This window comes from Linepithema humile, chromosome 3, assembly GCF_040581485.1.
Source record: "Linepithema humile isolate Giens D197 chromosome 3, Lhum_UNIL_v1.0, whole genome shotgun sequence".
In the NCBI taxonomy this organism is placed as follows: Eukaryota; Metazoa; Arthropoda; class Insecta; order Hymenoptera; family Formicidae; genus Linepithema; species Linepithema humile.
In genome coordinates this window covers 9,018,180-9,037,950 of record NC_090130.1, presented here as the reverse complement: position 1 = coordinate 9,037,950, position 19,771 = coordinate 9,018,180, and the positions used below count along the sequence as shown (strand labels likewise).

The following is a 19,771-nucleotide window of genomic DNA, read 5'->3' as shown; positions in this document are numbered from 1 at the left end:
ATCGATGTAAACTAAGCCTATAGATCTTGAAACGGATCAGCATTTAAATGCTTTTCACTCAAGCTAGGAATGAGATATCGAATTGGATGTATCGATATTTCGTATCGATACATATTGTTATTTATTATATCGACACAAAAAATATTGAATTTGTTATATCGATATTGAGAATATCGAAATATCGACGTTATCAATAAATGTCGATACATATTAGAATTAAAATTGATTTTTAATTTCAAGATATATTTTTTACGTATCCAATTAATAGGATTTGATTTTTTTATTTTTTATATTTATATTAATTTATATTTATTTATATTTATATTAATTTACATTTAATTTTTAAATATAAAACATTACTTTTTATTTCTCACTTAGGGCCGGTTGTTCCAACTTCTTGGTAGGTTTATTCGTCAGTTATTTATTAATAAATATTAGTAATCTTTACTCAATGGTTGGAATGCCAAGTAAAATTACCTCTATCGTTATTACCAAGATGTAATTTTACTTGGTATTCCAACTATTGAGAATATTTGATAAGATTACTGATATTTATTAATAAATAACTGACGGATAAACCGATCAAGAAGTTTGAACAACCAGCCCTTAATTTATGCATATTTAACTATTACGTGCACCCAGATAGCACATGATATTCTCAGTATATTCTATAAATGTACAAATGTACGGAGAATATACGAGAATATTTTCAGAATATCCTCAGAATATCTGAAATATAATATCCATTTTCAGATATACTGAGAACATGCTCAGAATATCTAAAATACAATATCCATTGTTAGATATACTGAGAATATGCTCAGAATATCTAAAATATGATATCCGTTTACAGATATATTGAGAATCTCCTCAGCATATCTGAAATATAATATTCATTTTATGTAATATTCCTATAGATGGTGGTATATCGAATGCTGTATGGGCGGTATTCATAGGCCGGTATTCATAGGGCGGTATTCATAGTCCGTTCTTATATTCAAGATCGTCTTAAGCACGAACTTATATTCGCTCTCTTCGTCAGACACAATCTATGTGTGACGAAGAGAGCGAATATAAGTCCGTGCTTAAGACGATTTTAAATATAAGAACGGACTATGAATACCGCCCATAGTCCGTTTTTATATTCAAGATCGTCTTAAGCACGAACTTATATTCGCTCTCTTCGTCATACATAGGTTGTGTCTGACGAAGAGAGCGAATATAAGTCCGTGCTTAAGACGATTTTGAATATAAGAACGGACTATGAATACTGCCCCTAGTCATTTCTTATATTTAAGATCGTCTTAAGTCGTCGTCATCGTCGTCTTAAGATACTAATATGGCTTTTTGATTGGTTCATAGCATTTTAAGATAATATTTAAGACAATCTTAAATATAAGAACGGACTATGAATACCGGCCTATAATTTAGCGTTCAATAAATTGATAAAGATTACAATCCATTCTAACCAAGTGTATCCAAGTGTTTCTAACCAAATGTAACGTGTGAAAATTAAAATATTAATATAATTATATTTATAATAATTGTATTTATAATTAATGGTAAGTAATATCAGGAAAACCTTTTAGTTATGTATATTATTTTAATTTCACAACATTGAAATATATACCATACTGAAAGGCGCACAGGCTACCCCCTCCATTCGACAAAACGGTCAGACAAGGCAATGACTCGGTACCGGATTTCTCTTTCTATCTCGTCTACTCTCGACTAATAGTAGCTGTGAACACGTGACCGAGACTGTTGGTTAGATAGAGAGATCCGGGTCCGAACAGCTATCTCCATCTGACCAGTCGAGAACAAAGGCGTGCTCGTTCCAGTATGGTATATATTTCAATGTTTCACAATCAAAACATAACTTAACTTAAAAATTGCAATTATAATTCTAATCTTTATTTATAATCAGAATACACATATTTAAATTGCTATGTGAATAAAATAAATAAATATAACTCTGTAAAATTTTTTAAGAAAGATATAATTATGTTTTAGTATTTAGACCATAAACCAGACAAGATAATTTTTATAGATTTTTGTCGCTGAAAACAAATCCACTAATAAAATTGCTCTATCACGTCACATTTTAGAGAAAATTGGATCTAAAGGTGCCGAAAATGGTACCTTTAGCTTTCATTTTTGGATACTTTTTAACTCAAGTATTTTAAAAATGTGACGTGATAAGGCAATTTTATTAGCGGATTCATTTTCAGTGATAAGAAATCTATAAGAATAATCTTGTCTAGTTTGTAATCTAAAAAAAAAGTTTAAATTTGAATAACCCAGATAGCAATGCCTGATGATGTGATTTCATTACGTCATAATCTTCAGATATTTACCCCAAAATTATGTATTTCTTGTAATCATATTATGATGATACATATCATGAGCACAAGTTAACGTGCACATGAGGAAAAATGTGAGCTCACATATTGATGTTAAATTGTCAACTCATGATAATCACAAACTGATTGCAATAATTAATTATTATGTGTTATAAATTTTGTACATTCAATATTTTCGTCATTATTATAGAATTCAAGCGCATGATCTCCATGACCCATTTTGCATGATAAAATGTGTTTTATGTGTTTACATTTTTAAATATGAAATAATATTTTAATAAATATTACAAAATTTTCAATGATTAATATATATTAATAATAATTAATAATATAAAAATACAAATAATATTAGGATATTGCTTTTCCTTATTAAAATAATGATCGTGTTGACATCAAGCTAATAGAGCAGGAGCCGGATCGAGTTGCTCAAAAGTTTATTTTATTAAAAATTGTTACATACGTTTCGGCCAAGGAATGTAGCCATTTTCAGTGTAAAATAGATAACAAAAATAATTTAGTACATAAAAAGAGAAGCGTTGATAAGAACAATTAATATACAAACGCTCTCCGAACGTGGTTATGATTTAAGAAACGCATCCTCTGATACTACGGTTCGTACATTTTTTGTAGTTAGTCTTATTATATATGTGTGAAGCCATGGACCATCTTGAACGGCCCATCAAAATTGTGTAAAGAGAAATTAAAAGTGTGACATGTGTCCTCGGCAGTGAGTGGGACTCGACAGTTTTATAAATATTTTTGTTTTATAAACGTGTTTATGTCGCTCTAATGCGCTTATATTGAGTGTACAATTAAAATAAATAGAATATATTTAATATTTAATAACGAAAAGAAAACATCTAATTTTATTATAACCTAACCTAATCTAACCTAAACATCAAAAAAACATAATCGTAAAATGAATTCATAAATCACAATAAATGTGAACATACATTGTCGTCATGTTCTGAACTACATATGACATACAAAATGCAATATTAGCTTGAACCTCATGCATGTACTCATATGTCATTCTTTTGTGCACTTTTATGAATATCATGACATGTCTGCGTTCTGAGCAGCATATGAGCCCGCATCTGTGTCTATTCTTGTCCTCATGTTTGTGAGATATATGAGTACAATATGATCTCAAAATGCATACATTTTCCTATCTAGGAAGTGTACCATTGAATAAATATTAATTTAGACTGTAATTACAGACGTGGTGAGGTGCAAATACAAGAATTGTACTGAGGATGAATTCTCGGGGCCTATTAAAAGATGGTTAGCACATGCCAAGGAGAGAATCCAAAAAAATTCAAAATAAAATATATATTTGCTTCTTTAAATTTTATTCTAATTATTTTAAAAAATATCTAACCTAACCTAAAAAAATAACTAAAAATACAAAATAATTTGGAGTTGTATCCCTTTTGAAATGGCGGTGCGAAATATCAACCTTCTAATTCTAATACCACGTAACTGAAAAATCCAAAACAGGAGACATTTTATTTTGTTTTCTATCAATTGATACGTTTTCTAAATTTGATACTTATCAATTGATAAAAAATAAAACGTTTCTTGTAAAATTTGGATGTTTCAGTTACGAGGTATTGAAATTAGATTGTCGATATACTGGGTATATACTGAGGATATTCTGAAGATATACTGAGGATATACTGAAGATATGTCGAGGATATACTGAGAATATTAAAAAAGCGGACATTTGGATATACTGAGAATATGCTCAGAATATCTTAGATATCCTACGAATATTCTCAGTATATTGCAATATACGACTATTGATATTCTGAGAATATCCTCAGAATATCATTGTGCTATCTGGGCAGATTTTTTTTTAATTTAGCAATTTGCAATTTAAAATATTTATTTTTCAATGCTGATACATATCAGGATCTCAACGTTCGGGTAAAAAAGATTCATCACTAACATGCTATTCTTAAAAATATATTTATTAAGAGGATGCTGAAGTGACGGGCGAACTCCGACGCGAAAGCGCCATCATTTCGATGGTACTAAAAATGAAATGACATTATCGGCGCAGCCTACGGACCTATGCCGCGTAGGTCCGTGTGTACGCATTTGTTTGTAGTGGTGACTCACTACACTGACGTGTGGTCTGTGTACGTGTGTCATCGGAAGTTTGTAAACAAACGATGCTTGCGCTTATTTCCTCGACTGAAATTTCGTTGCAAGGCTGCAATATAATGTCCGAGAAAACATAAGCGTATACAAGGTGTCAAATAAATACAAACTAAATATGACAAAATAATAAATGAAAAATATACATATAATACTATATATATCACTGAAGAAAAATGTCATATACTTTTCTTATTTTTATCCTTATGTAGTAAATACTAAATAACTAATTAATCAATTAATTAATATATACATATACACATATATTCAATAAATAGTTATCTTTATTTTGTATTTTATATGATAATGACTGAAATAATGGAAGTATATATCATTTCAGTTATATAAAATACAAAATAAAGATAACTATATTCAATATGTATATGTATGTATTCAATAATTAATTAACTTATTTATTTATTTTGTATTAATTACATAAGAATAAATTTAGGAAAAGCATATAACATATTTTTCCAATTAGATATATAGTATTATACATACATTTTTCAAATAAAATATTTTATCATATCTAACTTATATCTATTAAACACCTTGTATAAGTCTATTTTGTCTCGTATGTACATCATTCAGCCATACGCTAGAATTTTAATTGCGAGAAAAAAGGTTAAATGACCTTATAAATTATCTGATAAAATATAAACAGACCACACGTGCAGTAAATTGCTAACTAAAATAAATACGTATTTCTTCAAATCTGTCAGCTGACGTTAGATCGCCTATGACAATATTTCTTAAAATCTGCCAGTTCACGAATAAATCGTCTTTGGCTCTCTTTTTTCTAAACGGTCAGCTGACGTTAGATCGCCTCTGACAATATTTATTAAAAATTGTTAGCTGACGTTAGATCATTTCTGACAATATTTCTTACAATTTGCCAGTCCACGAATAAATCGCCTTTAGCTCTCTTTTTTCTAAACTGTCAGCTGACGTTAGATCGCCTCTGGCTATATTTATTAAAAATTGTCAGCTCACGATAGATCGCCTCTGACAATATTTCTTACAATTTGCCAGTTCACGAATAAATCACCTTTAGATTTTTTTCTTCTAAACTGTCAGCTGACGTTAGATCGCCTCTGACTATATTTATTTAAAATTGTCAGCTCACAATAGATCGCCTCTGACTATATTTCTTACAATTTGCCAGTTCACGAATAAATCGCCTTTAGCTGTCTTTTTTCTAAACGGTCAGCTGACGTTAGATCGCCTCTGACTATATTTATTAAAAATTGTTAGCTGACGTTAGATCGCCTCTGGCTTGTCTTATTCTATATTGCCAGTCTACAAGAAAGCCGCCTCTGGCTTGAAGACAAGAATAAGAATTTTCTAATGCCAGTCCACGAGAAAACCGCCTCTGGCTTGAAGACAAGAATAAGAATTTTCTAATGCCAGTCCACGAGAAAACCGCTTCTGGCTTGTCTTATTCTTTATTGTAAGATACTTTTATTACGTCATATGCTCTATGTACATATATAATGTATATTATATGCTCCATATTATCTATATTCATATCAAAATATCTTTCTAAGAAATTGACATCATTTTGTATACTTTTTTTACAATAAATGTATGATATATGCCATATTTTTTATTTCTAAAGCATGAAATATAAAGATATTTTTATTTTTTTGTGTCTATTATTTGTAAAATAATCTTGATAAAAGAAACAACATTAATTTTGCGACTTGCAATAATCTGTTTTATTATATGCTTCTTTTAAATACTTACAATTAGCCTTATTTTATGTGATTAACTTGGTATTTAAAATACGTATCAAAATCGAAAATGTATTTGTATTACAGTAGAAACGAAACATTCTTGTCTTACAACAGAGAGAAGTGGCAAAATATAATATTGTCTAAAGTACAGTCTAATAAAAACTGTTAAAATTGAACATTTTATAAAACCACTGTGATTCATGAAAAATCAGAACTATTATTTAAAAAATATAAACATATTTCGACTGTGTGTTTTAAACTGCACCACACATTCAAAATTCACAGAATAAAATTATTTCTGCAAAGTTGTGTATAATGTCAGTGGAAAAGTGATTTATTTGTTATTACATATACATGATATTTTATCATTCCTCTCTGGTGTAAGACTACAATGTTTTTTTTTCTACTGAACTAGAAATTAATTTTACATTTTGATGTGTATTTTAGATACCAAGGTAAACGCACATAAAATAAGGCTAATTGTAAGTATTTAAAAGAAGTATATATTGAAACAGATTATTGCAAGTCACAAAATTAATGTTTTTTTTATCCAAATTTTTTTACAAGTTATACATACAAGAAACTAAAAATACCTTTATATTTCATGCTTTATAAATAAGTTATATGACATATACATTTATTATAAAAATATATACAATATACAAAATAATATTAACTTTTTACATAGATACTTTGATGTGAATATACATAATATGGAGCACATAATATATATAATATAAACACATGAAGCACATGAATAAAAGTATTTTACAGAAATTAGAATATGAACGTATGTAACTAAATAATATAAATATTTGCAAAAATGTTGCAAAATTTATGTATAATACATACACTTTTTTATCCTTCAGAGTGCCTTCAACCCATTTTTTTCAGCCGGGTTTTGTAGCACATAACACAAACACACACACACACGCACAACTAACACACATAACTAACCTAAAAGATTCTGTATATGACAGATCAGTGTTGCGATATGGGACCGGTTGTATGCGCATGTGCGGCTCTGCGCATGTGCGGTGATGGAGATCCAGTGCCGTTATATGTTATGTGTTGACCGTATGGCGGGACGTTTTGACATGAGAAGGTCTGGTGACTACAAATAAGGTAAGATTTATTTATTTACAAGCATGGAATCTACGGAGCCAGCAGCTAAAAAACCAAGAAGTAAAAAATTTCAATCAATTTCAAAAAATGTAGAAATATTTTTAATGTAACGGGGTAACGGTGCCTTGTTTAATTTGTATGAGACACTGTACTGACGCCGTATTGCCGCACATGCGCATACAACCGGTCCCATATCGCAACACTGTGACAGATAGCACTGAGAACTGTATAGCGCCTCTATCCCAAAATCGCGGAACTAATCTATAGCTCTTTTCTACCATTTTCTTCTATATTGCACGCATGCTTTGCATAAATCTGGAAAAGTATGGCATTTTGAAAATAAGTCTCTAAGCTCTATTTTTTTGGTTTTCCATTAAAGTTTCATACGCTCTTCTTCGGCACACACTCTTGTTTTGCAGATTGAAGCAGTATAATTTTGATATAAAAGATATAATTCTTTGAGGTGACATTGTCGATAAATTTTCAAAAATTTTTTTTATTTTTTGGTTTAAATTTCACTATCCACCGAAAGATTAGCATGTGCACTTTACTTACACCAAAGGATTTGTAATTCTATCAAAGCAATAAAAAATGCCATACTTTCCAGAAAATTAGAAGTTCGGTCGGTAACAATATGACTTCAGCATCCTCTTAATAATATAATATTATTCCAAATGCCAGTAGTTGATGTCAAGAGTGCTTAAAAATAATATCTGACTCAAGTGTTTTCCCGAGAGCTTATTACGATCTTCAGACATAATTCTACCAGCCTTTGAAAATGGCCTCTCAGCTGGGACGACGTTCCTATGAGAGTCAAACTCTTGGTGGCTAAATCTTGGCTAAAAGGTTGTTCTGTTTTTCGAAGTTCCGACTGTCATGGGACAGCACCCTAAAGATGTAAGTTATGTGCAGAACGCTCTGCGCAGCACATGACGCGTGTAAACCTAACCTAACCAAATCATACAAAAAAGGCGGGTTTCGACTGCAGAGGAGCAATAATGACAGCCTATGACAACCTGTACAAACACGCTATTTACTTATCTATAACTGTTGAGATTTTGTTCACGTTACTTAATTATTAGTGTTTATTCAGAATTAGTAGTTATTTATAATATATTACACAAATACCGTTGCAATTCGCTGTTTATTTTCGATATGGAAACTTTGCAAAACACGGGAGCTTTTCGTCCCAAAGCGAATAACAAAAGAAATCCAAATCAAGAGGCCAATGCTCCTGGGTATAGTATTTTTCAAATTATATGTTATATTTACTTTATCGTTACACTTGTTAGACTTAATCACATGTTCCTCTAATTTTTTGTTTAATTTTTCAGAGAAAATGCATTGGGAAGATTATTGGAAATCAAAGAGGACATTAGGATTGATGGTGTGTATGGATTTCGAAGAGTTACTGATTCAAGAGAGAGAATAGGATTTTTGCTAAACATGCATGCGGTAAAGAAATGGGAATATAATGTTTTGCACAAGCAGTATATATGATATTCATTTTGATGCTTCTTTGTAGACTGACATTGTGGAAGATGATAAGCGTATGTTAAGTGGTGTGGATTATTATTTCATAGAAGAAGATGCAACGAGATTTAAAGTATCCTTGCCATATTCACCATATTTTTACATTTTATGTCGTAAAAATACCTTTGAAGAAGTGTCAACGTTTTTATCTAAGAAGTATACAGGAATTTTGGTGAAAATTGAAACTATTTACAAAGAAGATCTTGACTTGGTAAGATATATTTATATATTGTTTTTTTTTTTTAATTTTCCTTAATATTTTTTGAAGTATTTTAATATTTTTCTTCTTTTAAGAAAATACAATTCTTTTTATTTGTTCTTTTTTTAATTATTCCAGCCTAATCATTTGATTGGTTTGAAACAAAAATATCTGAAACTTTCGTTTGCAAATACAATTGATTTAATAAAAGTTAAGCGCGACATTATGTGTGTTGTTAAAGTCAATAAGGAACGAGAGAAGAGTAATACTTATTATACAGACATGCTAGCAACTACGTTGCAACCAACTGAACAAGATAACAGGCAAATTTTAGATCACATGGATAACATTCTTGATATTAGGTAATTATGCATTATTTTTTGTTTCTCTTTTTTTATTGATATTTCTATGAACATTTATTTAATTTGCATCTTTTATTTTTACACATACATTTAATGATGATTATTTAGGGAATATGATGTACCTCATCACATTCGAGTGTCTATAGATGCTAACATATTTTGTGGAACTTGGTACTCTGTAAAGACCAGAGGTAATGAACCACCTGTTATTGTGCGAAAAGAAGACATGATTGAACCACCTGAGCCTATTGTGTTAGCATATGATATTGAAACTACAAAACTGCCATTGAAGTTTCCAGATTCTAGTTTTGATCAAATTATGATGATATCATACATGATAGATGGACAGGTATGCCCCTATTTTAAAGTAAAATAAATAACTCTTACATTTATCTTAGTTTTTAAGTGAAATGGTTATTCTTTTACTGTCATTGAAAGGAATTTATATTTATTACAGGGCTACTTGATAACAAATAGAGAATTGGTCTCTGCAGATATACAAGATTTCGAATATACACCAAAACCAGAATTTGAAGGTCCCTTCACAGTGTTTAATGAGCCTAATGAGAAAGCAGCAATAACAAAGTTTTTTGATCATATCAATGAAATAAGGCCGCATATATTTGTAACGTACAACGGTGATTTCTTCGACTGGCCATTTGTTGAAGCTCGAGCAGCTGTACATAATATGGACATGAAAGAGAGGATTGGTTTTTCTAAAAACCGTGATGATGTTTACGTCAGTAGAGCTGCTATGCATATGGATTGTTTGTGGTAAATATTCTGAGATATAATAAAATACATTACTGTATGCAATTATTTTTATCACGCAACGTTTTTTGCACAAAGTTGGGTAAGACGTGATTCTTACCTCCCGGTGGGCTCCCAAAACTTGAAAGCTGTTGCTAAAGCAAAATTGAGATATGATCCTGTGGAGCTCGATCCTGAGGACATGTGCAGATTAGCATCAGAAGAACCGGAAGTACTTGCAAACTATTCCGTCTCTGATGCTGTAGCGACATTTTATCTCTACCAGAAGTACATTCATCCTTTCATATTTGCGTTATGTACCATTATTCCTATGGAACCCGACGAAGTAAGAAAAAAATATACATCGCTTATGTACATACGTGTGTTTATTAACTTGTTTTTGTTAAAAAGGTCGTTTTGATTCTTTTCTAGGTACTCAGAAAGGGATCCGGCACACTGTGCGAATCGCTTCTCATGGTACAGGCTTTTGAAGCTAATATTATATTTCCTAACAAACAAGAAACCGAGCTGAATAAATTGACAAAAGATGGCCATTTGCTGGATCAAGAAACTTACGTAGGCGGACATGTGGAAGCTTTAGAATCAGGCGTTTTCAGAGCTGATATTCCTTGCCGCTTTAAAATTATACCAAGCGCTGTAAATGAATTAATCAGCGGTGTGGAAAACGCCTTAAAACACACGATACAAGAAGAGGAGAAAGTGCCACTTGAGATGGTTACGAATTTTGATGAAATAGTGAACGAAGTCAAAGGAAAATTGGGGGAACTCAGAGATCAGCCACTGAGATTGGAAAACCCTGTAATTTATCACTTGGACGTAGGCGCTATGTATCCGAACATTATTTTGACTAATAGATTACAACCTTCCGCGATAGTGAACGAAATGGATTGCGCAGTATGTGATTACAACAAACCCGATGCTCTTTGCCAAAGAAAGATGAAGTGGATGTGGAGAGGCGAATATCGTAAGTTTTAATACGAAATAACACTGCAAGTCATTTTTTTGTCGTCATTTTCTATAAGTTATTATTTTTTTCGATTTGAAATGTAAATACATCACGACATATTTCAGTGGCTGCAAGTTTGGGTGAATATCAAAGAATAAAGCAACAATTGGAGACCGAAAAATTTCCACCGCAATTCCCTGGCGGTCCTAAGAGAGCTTTTCACAAATTAACAACAAAGGAGCAAGCTGCATTTCAGAAAAACAGGCTTACAGAGTACTGCAAAAAAGCTTACAAGAAAGTCAAAATTACCAGAATGGAAGAGAGAATGCAAACAGTCTGTCAGAAGGAGAATTCGTTTTATGTAGACACCGTGAGGGCATTTAGAGATAGAAGATACGAATATAAAGCGTTAACTAAAGTCGCCAAGCGACAAGTAGCATCGGCAGTCGCGAAAGGCGACGCGGGTGACATAAAATCTGCCAAGAATAGAGAAATTTTGTACGATTCTCTACAACTCGCTCACAAATGTATCCTCAATTCTTTCTATGGCTACGTAATGAGAAAAGGGTAAGTTGAAATATATAACATTAAATATTATAAAGAATCTTATTGATTTTATTACATCCTTGTTGAACACTTTTTCTCTTCTTTAAACATTTGTATAAAAATTTTCTTTATACGCATTAAAATTACAGAGCACGATGGCACAGCATGGAAATGGGAGGGATTGTATGTTACACGGGAGCTCACATTATCATGAAAGCTAGAGAAATTATAGAACAGATCGGCCGCCCACTCGAGCTGGATACCGACGGTATATGGTGCATATTGCCTGCATCTTTTCCAGACTCAATTGTAGTTCACACAACTCATGAAAAGAAACCGAAATTTACGATTTCTTACCCGAACGCGGTTCTTAATTTCATGGTGAAGGTGTGTATAATTAAATAGAGAAATTTTTTTTTTTTTCTTTCAATCAATGTGTTGATTTTTTCATGCAGGATCAATTTACCAATGAAGTGTATCACGAGCTTGTGAGTAAAGATGATTTAACGTACGAGATTAAAAATGAGAATTCCATATTTTTCGAAGTCGACGGTCCGTATCTGGCGATGGTATTGCCGGCTGCCAAAGAAGAGGGAAAGAAATTGAAGAAGAGATACGCGGTTTTTAATTTCGACGGTTCGCTCGCCGAACTGAAAGGATTCGAAGTGAAAAGGAGGGGTGAGCTGCAGTTGATAAAAATCTTTCAGGCTTCCGTTTTTGAATCTTTCTTGAAGGGCAACACGCTGGAAGAGTGCTACGCTTCGGTTGCAAAGGATGCGGATTATTGGTTGGATTTGCTTTACAGCAAGTGCGCGAACATGCCCGACTCTGAATTATTCGAACTCATATCCGAGAACAAATCTATGTCGCGCAAGCTGGAAGACTACGGCGCTCAGAAATCAACGTCTATTTCCACGGCTAAAAGATTAGCCGAATTCTTAGGCGACGAGATGGTCAAAGACGCGGGTCTCGCTTGTAGATACATTATAGCGAATAAACCGCAAAGCGCGCCAGTTACCGAACGCGCGATACCGTTGGCGATCTTCCAGTCGGAACCAGCCGTTCGAAGGCATTATCTGAAAAAATGGTTGAAAGATCCCACTTTGTACAGCGACGACATAAGAGACATCTTGGACTGGAACTACTACATCGAGCGACTTGGGAGCGCTATTCAAAAGATAATCACTATACCGGCAGCGATGCAGGGCCTGCCGAATCCAGTTCCCCGGGTGCAGCATCCGCCTTGGTTACTTAAAAAAGTGTCAGAGAAGAATATGTCTCATCGTCAGAAGAAGATCACGGACATATTCGCCGTAACAGCTAGAGAGACGACTGCTCAGAACGCCGGAGGGCCCCGCGATATCGAAGATCTCGCGGTACCGTCAACCAGCAGCAAGAATCCGTCACTTCCGATCGTCAGTAGAAGAAAAAGGCAGCGTCCGGAGGACGACGAAGTGATCAGAGCCAAAAGTTGGAAGGAAGCTCTGGGTTCACCACCTCCCAGGGGATCGACGAGAGAGGAGAGGATGAAATGGTTGGAGTTTCACAAGAAGAAATGGGCCTTTCAGGCCAGACAGAGGGATCAGCATCGGCGGAAGAGAAGCCGAACGGGTGAGAGCGACGGGATCCCCTGGGGAGTTATACGAAACACAAACACGTCGACTATGACCGGCTTTCTGAGACGCGCTCAGAGGAAATTGCTCGAGACTCCTTGGCAGATTGTTCAGCTGTCGGAGAGCGGCGAGCCGGGCATGTTTCGACTGTGGATACTGGTCGACGCGCAACTGCACCAGGTGCGTCTCGTGGTACCGCGTGTGTTTTACGTGAACGCGCGCAAAGCGAGGCCCGATCCGGGGCCCAATGCGCTCTGGAAGAAGAGCTTCAAGTCTTTACCGCGTTCGCGTCCGGTGTACAACTTGTATCAGTACTCGTTGCCGGAGTCTCTGTTCCAAGAGCACAGTCGGGAGCTCCTCGCGGATCTGAGTAAACCAGAAATCGAAGGGATCTACGAGACGCAGGTGTCGTTGGAATTCCGAGCGATAATGCAACTGGGATGCGTGTGCGCGGTCGATCCGCGTGCCGCGCGTAGAATGGCGGACGGCGCCGACACCTTCACCTTGGATCAGCTGGAATTCAAGAGCATCGCCGTCCAGCATTACTTCAAAAGAGCCGAGTCGATCAACTACATCTTTCTTTATCACCACTGGAGCTCGAATCGTCAAAGGGCGTTGTGGGGCTTGTTTTTGAACGCCAGCAGGAAAAGTCACATATTCGTCTTGGATTCGGTGGCTTCCAATCAACTGCCAAACATGAATGTGTTGTACTCGCAGGAGCGCAAGGCGACGTTGGAGAAAAACGGCGAGGAGAAGATAAGCAGATTGCCGAAAACTATGCAGTTCACGATACAGACGGAAACAAGCTTTCAGCAGGTGTGCCGCACGCTGCAAACGGCTTTGACGACGTACAAGAATGAGAGCCACGGCGCCACGATTATCATTAATCAAACCGCTCTCGACAGGACGGCGCTGACGACCGAGATGCCGCTGCTGAATGAATTCCCTCTCGTCAGCACGCACGTGCGAGACGTGGAAAATCTGTACGGCACGTTGGAGTGGCAGAAGGTGGGGGCGAAGATGATGGTCAGGCACTACCTGAAGAGCCAGCAGATCGTCGAACTGATGATAGAACAATGCCGCTTCTTCCACGCGCCTATCGGCAACGTACCCATAGATCCCACCCTCTTCGGCGCGGATCTGTTCTACGCCAGGCACTTGCAGAGGAACAATTTCGTCCTCTGGTGCTCGCCGACGGAGAAACCCGACTTGGGCGGCAGCGAGAACGACGATAACAGGCTGCTGACGGACTTTGAGGAAAGTTCGAGTTGCGCCGCGAACAACTCGGGCACGTATTCCAGCGTATGCGTGCAGCTGGACGTGGAAAGCTTGGCGATCAACGCGCTGTTGCAATACTACCATATTCACGATGTAGATGGAACCAATACGTTTGTGACGTTCCACAATCAACAGCGTCCGTCTGTTCAGGTAAGTCCAGCCACCTAAACAAAACTTGTTTTGAGAAAATATTTTTTTTAAATTAACGATGCATCTTTTATGTGCGCATATTTCTTTTTATTGACAATTTTGCATTTGAATTCGACAGGATATAGCGACGGGGGATACCGCGACAATTATTCCCAGCTACGACGAAATCACTCTGTGCAACCCAGCGTTTAAAACATTGCGAAGCATGGTGAATGCGTGGTTGCTCGAAGTGTCGCTTTACAAAAACGTATTCGCAGATTATCAGTTGATCCACTTCTATCGGTATGTCATGTTATTCGATATATCACTCGTTGTGTTATATAAACACATATTTGTATGATTCCAGATGGCTGAGATCTTCGAATGCTTTGCTTTACGATCCTGCTCTGCGTCGCACTCTACACACTTACATGAAAAAGTTATTCATACAATTGATAGCAGAGTTCAAGACATTAGGTTGCATCATAGTGTTCGCAAATTTTAACAAAGTCATTGTGTGCACAAAGAAGAGATCCGTGAGCGATGCTTTAGGCTACATAGAATTTGTTGTTCAAACTATAAGGAACAAGGAATTGTTCCACAGTATCGAAATTACGTACGATCAATGTTGGGAATATCTAATATGGCTTGACTTGGTATGTCGATCTTATTTACGTAAAATAACACTAATTTCTTTAATGTATATTCCGTTTTTTTCCATCTACTAATTACTGTAATAAATTCAATACGAAACTTGTTGAATAGCACAATTACGCTGGTATTAAGGGGCAATTATCAAAGCATAGAAACGATGATACCAGAGAAAATGAGAATACTGCAGACGATACTGATGACACGGTAAATAAAATAAATAGTTTTATAATTATTTTTAGAAATCCCATCAATTATTGCGATTTAATATACTTTTTCCATCACCGAATACTTATTCATGATTACTTTATTTTTGTTTAGCCTCAAATAGTAATGAATTGGAGCTTGATGGAGTGCCTGCCACAAGAAGCGGGATGCCAAGCGAGTTTCAATGCTGTGACAGCAGGATATATAAACGCAGTGTATCAGTGTATGATGGAGACTGAAACGAATAATACTGTAAGGCCGAGAAGACAGAGCCAAAGTCAGTCGGTTGTAGGACCGCTTGGTTTAGGCGCATTGGAAAATACGGCGGAGTTTGCGAAGAAATTAATATCAGGAGAAATGTCCCAAAAATTATTCAAGTATATTCATGAATTTTGCAATTTGTCACAAAATTAGGTCAATAATTTTAACGATTTCTAAATTTTTGTATTTTCAGAATAGCGCAAAAGATACATCGGAATTTGCCAGAAAAAACATTAACGCTCAAAGAATATCCCAATTTGGATATGGGTGGAAAAGAAAGTATAAAGATTAACCCCGCTCTTGAATTAATCAAAGCAATATGCAAGGTAAGGACATGATTGTCGTTCACTTATTAAATACTTCAGGTAAAATCGCCGTCCAAGATATCGAAGATTTGGAAAATTTCAGGTTTTATCTCTGGACAAAGTTGTAGAACATGAAGTTTTTGACTTGAAAGCAAATCTATTACGGCTGATTGGAGTTGGCAGCTACGGCGATAATGTCGAGTGGAAGGAACCATGCATCTCTCTCATTCTACCGGAAATTATATGCAAAGCGTGTAATCACACGAGAGATATTGATCTTTGTAAAGATCAACATTACACAATTGAAAATAACAGGTACGTTAGATGCGTAGTTAACACAATTGGAATAAAAAGGCATCTGTTGCATTATCACATTGTTACAGGCACATGTGGAAATGTCCTTTCTGTGATACTTCTTACGATAATACGGAAATAGAATTTTTATTAATTGATAAATTAAACCGCAAAAGCATGGGTTATATATTGCAAGATCAACAATGTCGAAAGTGCAAGGAAATTAAGCGAGAAAATATGAACCTGCTGTGCTCTTGCTCGGGCGAGTACGATAATTTAATCCCGTATGACGAGATCACAACGTTTACAAATATATGTAAATCAATAGCCAACAAATGTAAAATGAATCTTTTGGCGGAGATAGTGGACAATACAAAACTCTTCGCAAGTTAGTAATAAAATAGAATAATAATTCAAGAATAATTCTTATGATGTTACATCAACTAAATTCATTAATTTCTTTCATTTGATTTGAATTATATCAGGTTAATGAAAGAGACTGAAATAATACATAACTGTAGTATAATATATTTTTGGATGACTTTTACGATTACTTAATATTTAATAATTCAACCGTCAGTACATGAAGATTCTATGATACACATCGACATTAACTTTTTACTCAATTTTACTTATCAAGACCCGTGTCCACAGGTGGATCTAAAACACAAAGGTAATAACTATAGCATCATTTTAATTCTATATACGTATGCTCATATATTTGAGTAAAAGTAAAACCTTTATAATAAAGTTTGAATTTACAAGTGCGTAGTTGTACCTAAAAGATAGAAATAAAAATTACGTACCATCAAATTTAAATTGAGGAAATTGTGTCATGTCCACTCCTTTACCACCGCCATATTGTGTGTTAAGTTTTTCTATTTCGGACTCCCGTTCCTTTATAATTTCTGGACTGGCATCAACTAATTTTCCAGATCTTAAATTGAAAAGAATATTTTTATAGCATTAAGTTATTTATTTTAATCTATTACTTTGTAACGATTAAGATAAAGATAATTGCAAAAGCATTAATTATATTTTAATAAATTTAAGTTATATCCATGCTCTGATTTTATATCAATTATTTACTTTTCTTTTTTTATCTTAAATTTTAATTGAAAGTATAATATATTTGCATATAACATATCAAGTGCAATTAATTATTACTCTAATACTGCTTTTGCAAGATTATAACTAAAAATATAGTTTGCATTCTTACAAAATAAAACGACTTCTAATCAGATTTTGAAAATATAATAACATTAGCTTGTAGAGTAGAAACAAAATATAATAAAAAATTACAATATATAATTGTCTAAAAAAAATGCACTTACACGCTCTTGGATTTGTAGTCGCGGATTTTATCAAGGAAGAGCTGCTGTATGGGGTCACTGGCTTTCTGTGAAGCTGGAATATTGGTGTTGATGCTACGTTTGATAGTTTTTGGCAAACTAACGATGAAACGTGACCTCAGCATGATGGCCTAAAAAAAGAAATTATATATAATTTTTAAAGATTATTTTATATAACTGTCAATAAGGATAATTTCTCCTGTATATATTGCACGCTACAAATTTCTATTTAAGTAACTTTTTTATTGAAAAATGTAGGTGATTATTATTAAATTGAGAATTATTTGTGTTAAATATCAAATTTTGTTAAAACAAAAATAAAATTTTATTATTCGTTAAATTTCTCTTACGTAATAAACGCAATGATATTTGTTGGTTAGCTCAGTTTAAAATGAGTGACATACACAGATTAAAACACTTGTTTTAGTTATAAATAAACCAATTGCAATAATGTTGATGATATTATATTATGTATATATCAATAAATATTTAATATAACAAATTTACTTCTTATGTCAGCGTTGAGTCGCGTATAACCTAATATTTTGATCACAGAATAATCAGAAGAACCAAGAACGAACAGACGTCGCAAATGCTCTAGACATGAACTAAATATTATTAAAGATGTGGAATTGCGAATAAATTTCATAAGGATGCCGTCACATACCAAGATCTATAGAGAGAAGGTTACCTCACGCGCAAAGAGGGACGAGCGGCAAGAGACGCAAATGCTGAGCGGGGCGAACGGCAAGAGGGGCAATGATGATCTCATCGACAAACAGTAGCTGTCTCTCTCGCACGCTTTAGTGTTTTCTCTCTCGCTCCTTTAATATAGAAATGCTTTGAGTTTTTATCGAAAAAATACTTTTATTTTGTAAAATATTGATAGCACTGGAAATTGCGTAATAATAATTGAAAAGTAAATTAGAAAGGCGCTATAAATTACATATATTGCAAATTATAGCGCTAGATATTTAACGTTTATAATGTTAAATATCGCTGCAACAGATGCATTTGTAATACAAATTGCTTTGTACTCGTATTTAGACTGTAATATCAATGAAAATAAAATATAATTTGAGGATATACACAAAAAACATCATTTGTAAAGTAATAAAATAAAAGAAAAAATAGTACATATTTAAAAATTATTTTTAAAATAATATTTATATGCATTATTTACAAAAGAAATACTATAAAAAAATTTATTTTTTATATTTAATTGTGAAAACCTCAAAAATTGTCAAGAAATTGTAACTGAAATTCATAAATGTAAGTACAATTCTAGGGTAATATAAAAAGCATCATACACAAATTTATTATGATACAAACTTAAATAATAAAATTGTAATATATGTTTCAACATTGCAAATGTGAATATTTATATGATAAAATTTACAAAGTGTTAACAATTTTCAAATATTTGCTAATAAAATATTATTGAAATGTTTCTGTTGAAATCTTGAAATAATACTTTAAAAAAAATATGATGGGGTATATATTAGGGATCATTAAATATGCGGCAACATTGTGATTATAAAATTTTATAAGTATCTATAATAATAAAAATACATATGTAAACTTTAATTACTAAGAAACGATAGTCACTGCACGTAGCAAAACTAATATGTGTCAGGATGGGATCAACGGAGCGGTAGGCGGAATAAAATAAATGTCCAGAGGCCCTTGTGTGTTGTTGACGCACTTTATTGCGCACCATGTGCCTCGTCTGAGTTCCGGTCTAGAACTGCCTTACTAACTTTTCTCGCATACAGTTCTGTTCGATTCTTTACTTTCGAGATTAGGGGTCGATATATATATATCGACCTAACTAAGTATCGAGATATAAGTCGCCATTTATAAAATACGTTCTGGACAACCTTAATCTAGTTTCTTATTCGTGATTGGCTTACAGCTCGGCCAATCCTGCGAGTACA

At 34.0% G+C, this 19,771-nt stretch overlaps 3 protein-coding genes across 5 annotated transcripts in view; 1 reads left to right on the top strand and 2 right to left on the bottom strand.

The window, feature by feature from the left end:
- LOC105669427 (uncharacterized) overlaps positions 1–7,244 on the bottom strand; it is a 36,215-nt gene extending 28,971 nt beyond the window's left edge. Inside the window, exon 1 of the mRNA XM_067351130.1 lies at positions 7,115–7,244. The gene's annotated coding sequence lies outside the window, so the exon portion shown is untranslated. The remainder of the gene's footprint in view (positions 1–7,114) is intronic.
- A 121-nt stretch (positions 7,245–7,365) lies between these two features.
- Positions 7,366–17,295, top strand: PolE1 (DNA polymerase epsilon catalytic subunit 1). 2 transcript variants are annotated; one of them, XM_067351101.1, is made up of 18 exons: positions 7,366–8,625; positions 8,722–8,842; positions 8,913–9,131; positions 9,258–9,481; positions 9,590–9,830; positions 9,939–10,255; positions 10,331–10,577; positions 10,664–11,216; positions 11,324–11,765; positions 11,894–12,131; positions 12,200–14,785; positions 14,904–15,067; positions 15,132–15,420; positions 15,530–15,622; positions 15,737–15,999; positions 16,077–16,209; positions 16,292–16,503; positions 16,572–17,295. In XM_067351101.1, the coding sequence occupies exons 1-18, from the start codon at positions 8,543–8,545 to the stop codon at positions 16,873–16,875; spliced, it is 6,729 nt and encodes a 2,242-aa protein (XP_067207202.1). In that variant the 5' UTR covers positions 7,366–8,542; the 3' UTR covers positions 16,876–17,295. The 2 variants fall into 2 exon arrangements, with proteins under 2 accessions (XP_067207202.1, XP_067207203.1); XM_067351102.1 differs by lacking the exons at positions 7,366–8,625; positions 8,722–8,842 and having other exon boundaries at positions 8,993–9,131; positions 9,400–9,481.
- Positions 16,988–18,501, bottom strand: ATPsynCF6 (ATP synthase, coupling factor 6). Of its 2 annotated transcripts, none has more exons than XM_012376822.2 (4): positions 18,342–18,501; positions 17,817–17,965; positions 17,289–17,419; positions 16,988–17,142 (listed from the first exon to the last, which is right to left on the bottom strand). In XM_012376822.2, the coding sequence occupies exons 2-4, from the start codon at positions 17,957–17,959 to the stop codon at positions 17,111–17,113; spliced, it is 306 nt and encodes a 101-aa protein (XP_012232245.1). In that variant the 5' UTR covers positions 17,960–17,965; positions 18,342–18,501; the 3' UTR covers positions 16,988–17,110. The 2 variants fall into 2 exon arrangements, with proteins under 2 accessions (XP_012232245.1, XP_012232246.1); XM_012376823.2 differs by lacking the exon at positions 18,342–18,501 and adding an exon at positions 18,185–18,329.
- Positions 18,502–19,771: the final 1,270 nt, after the last annotated feature.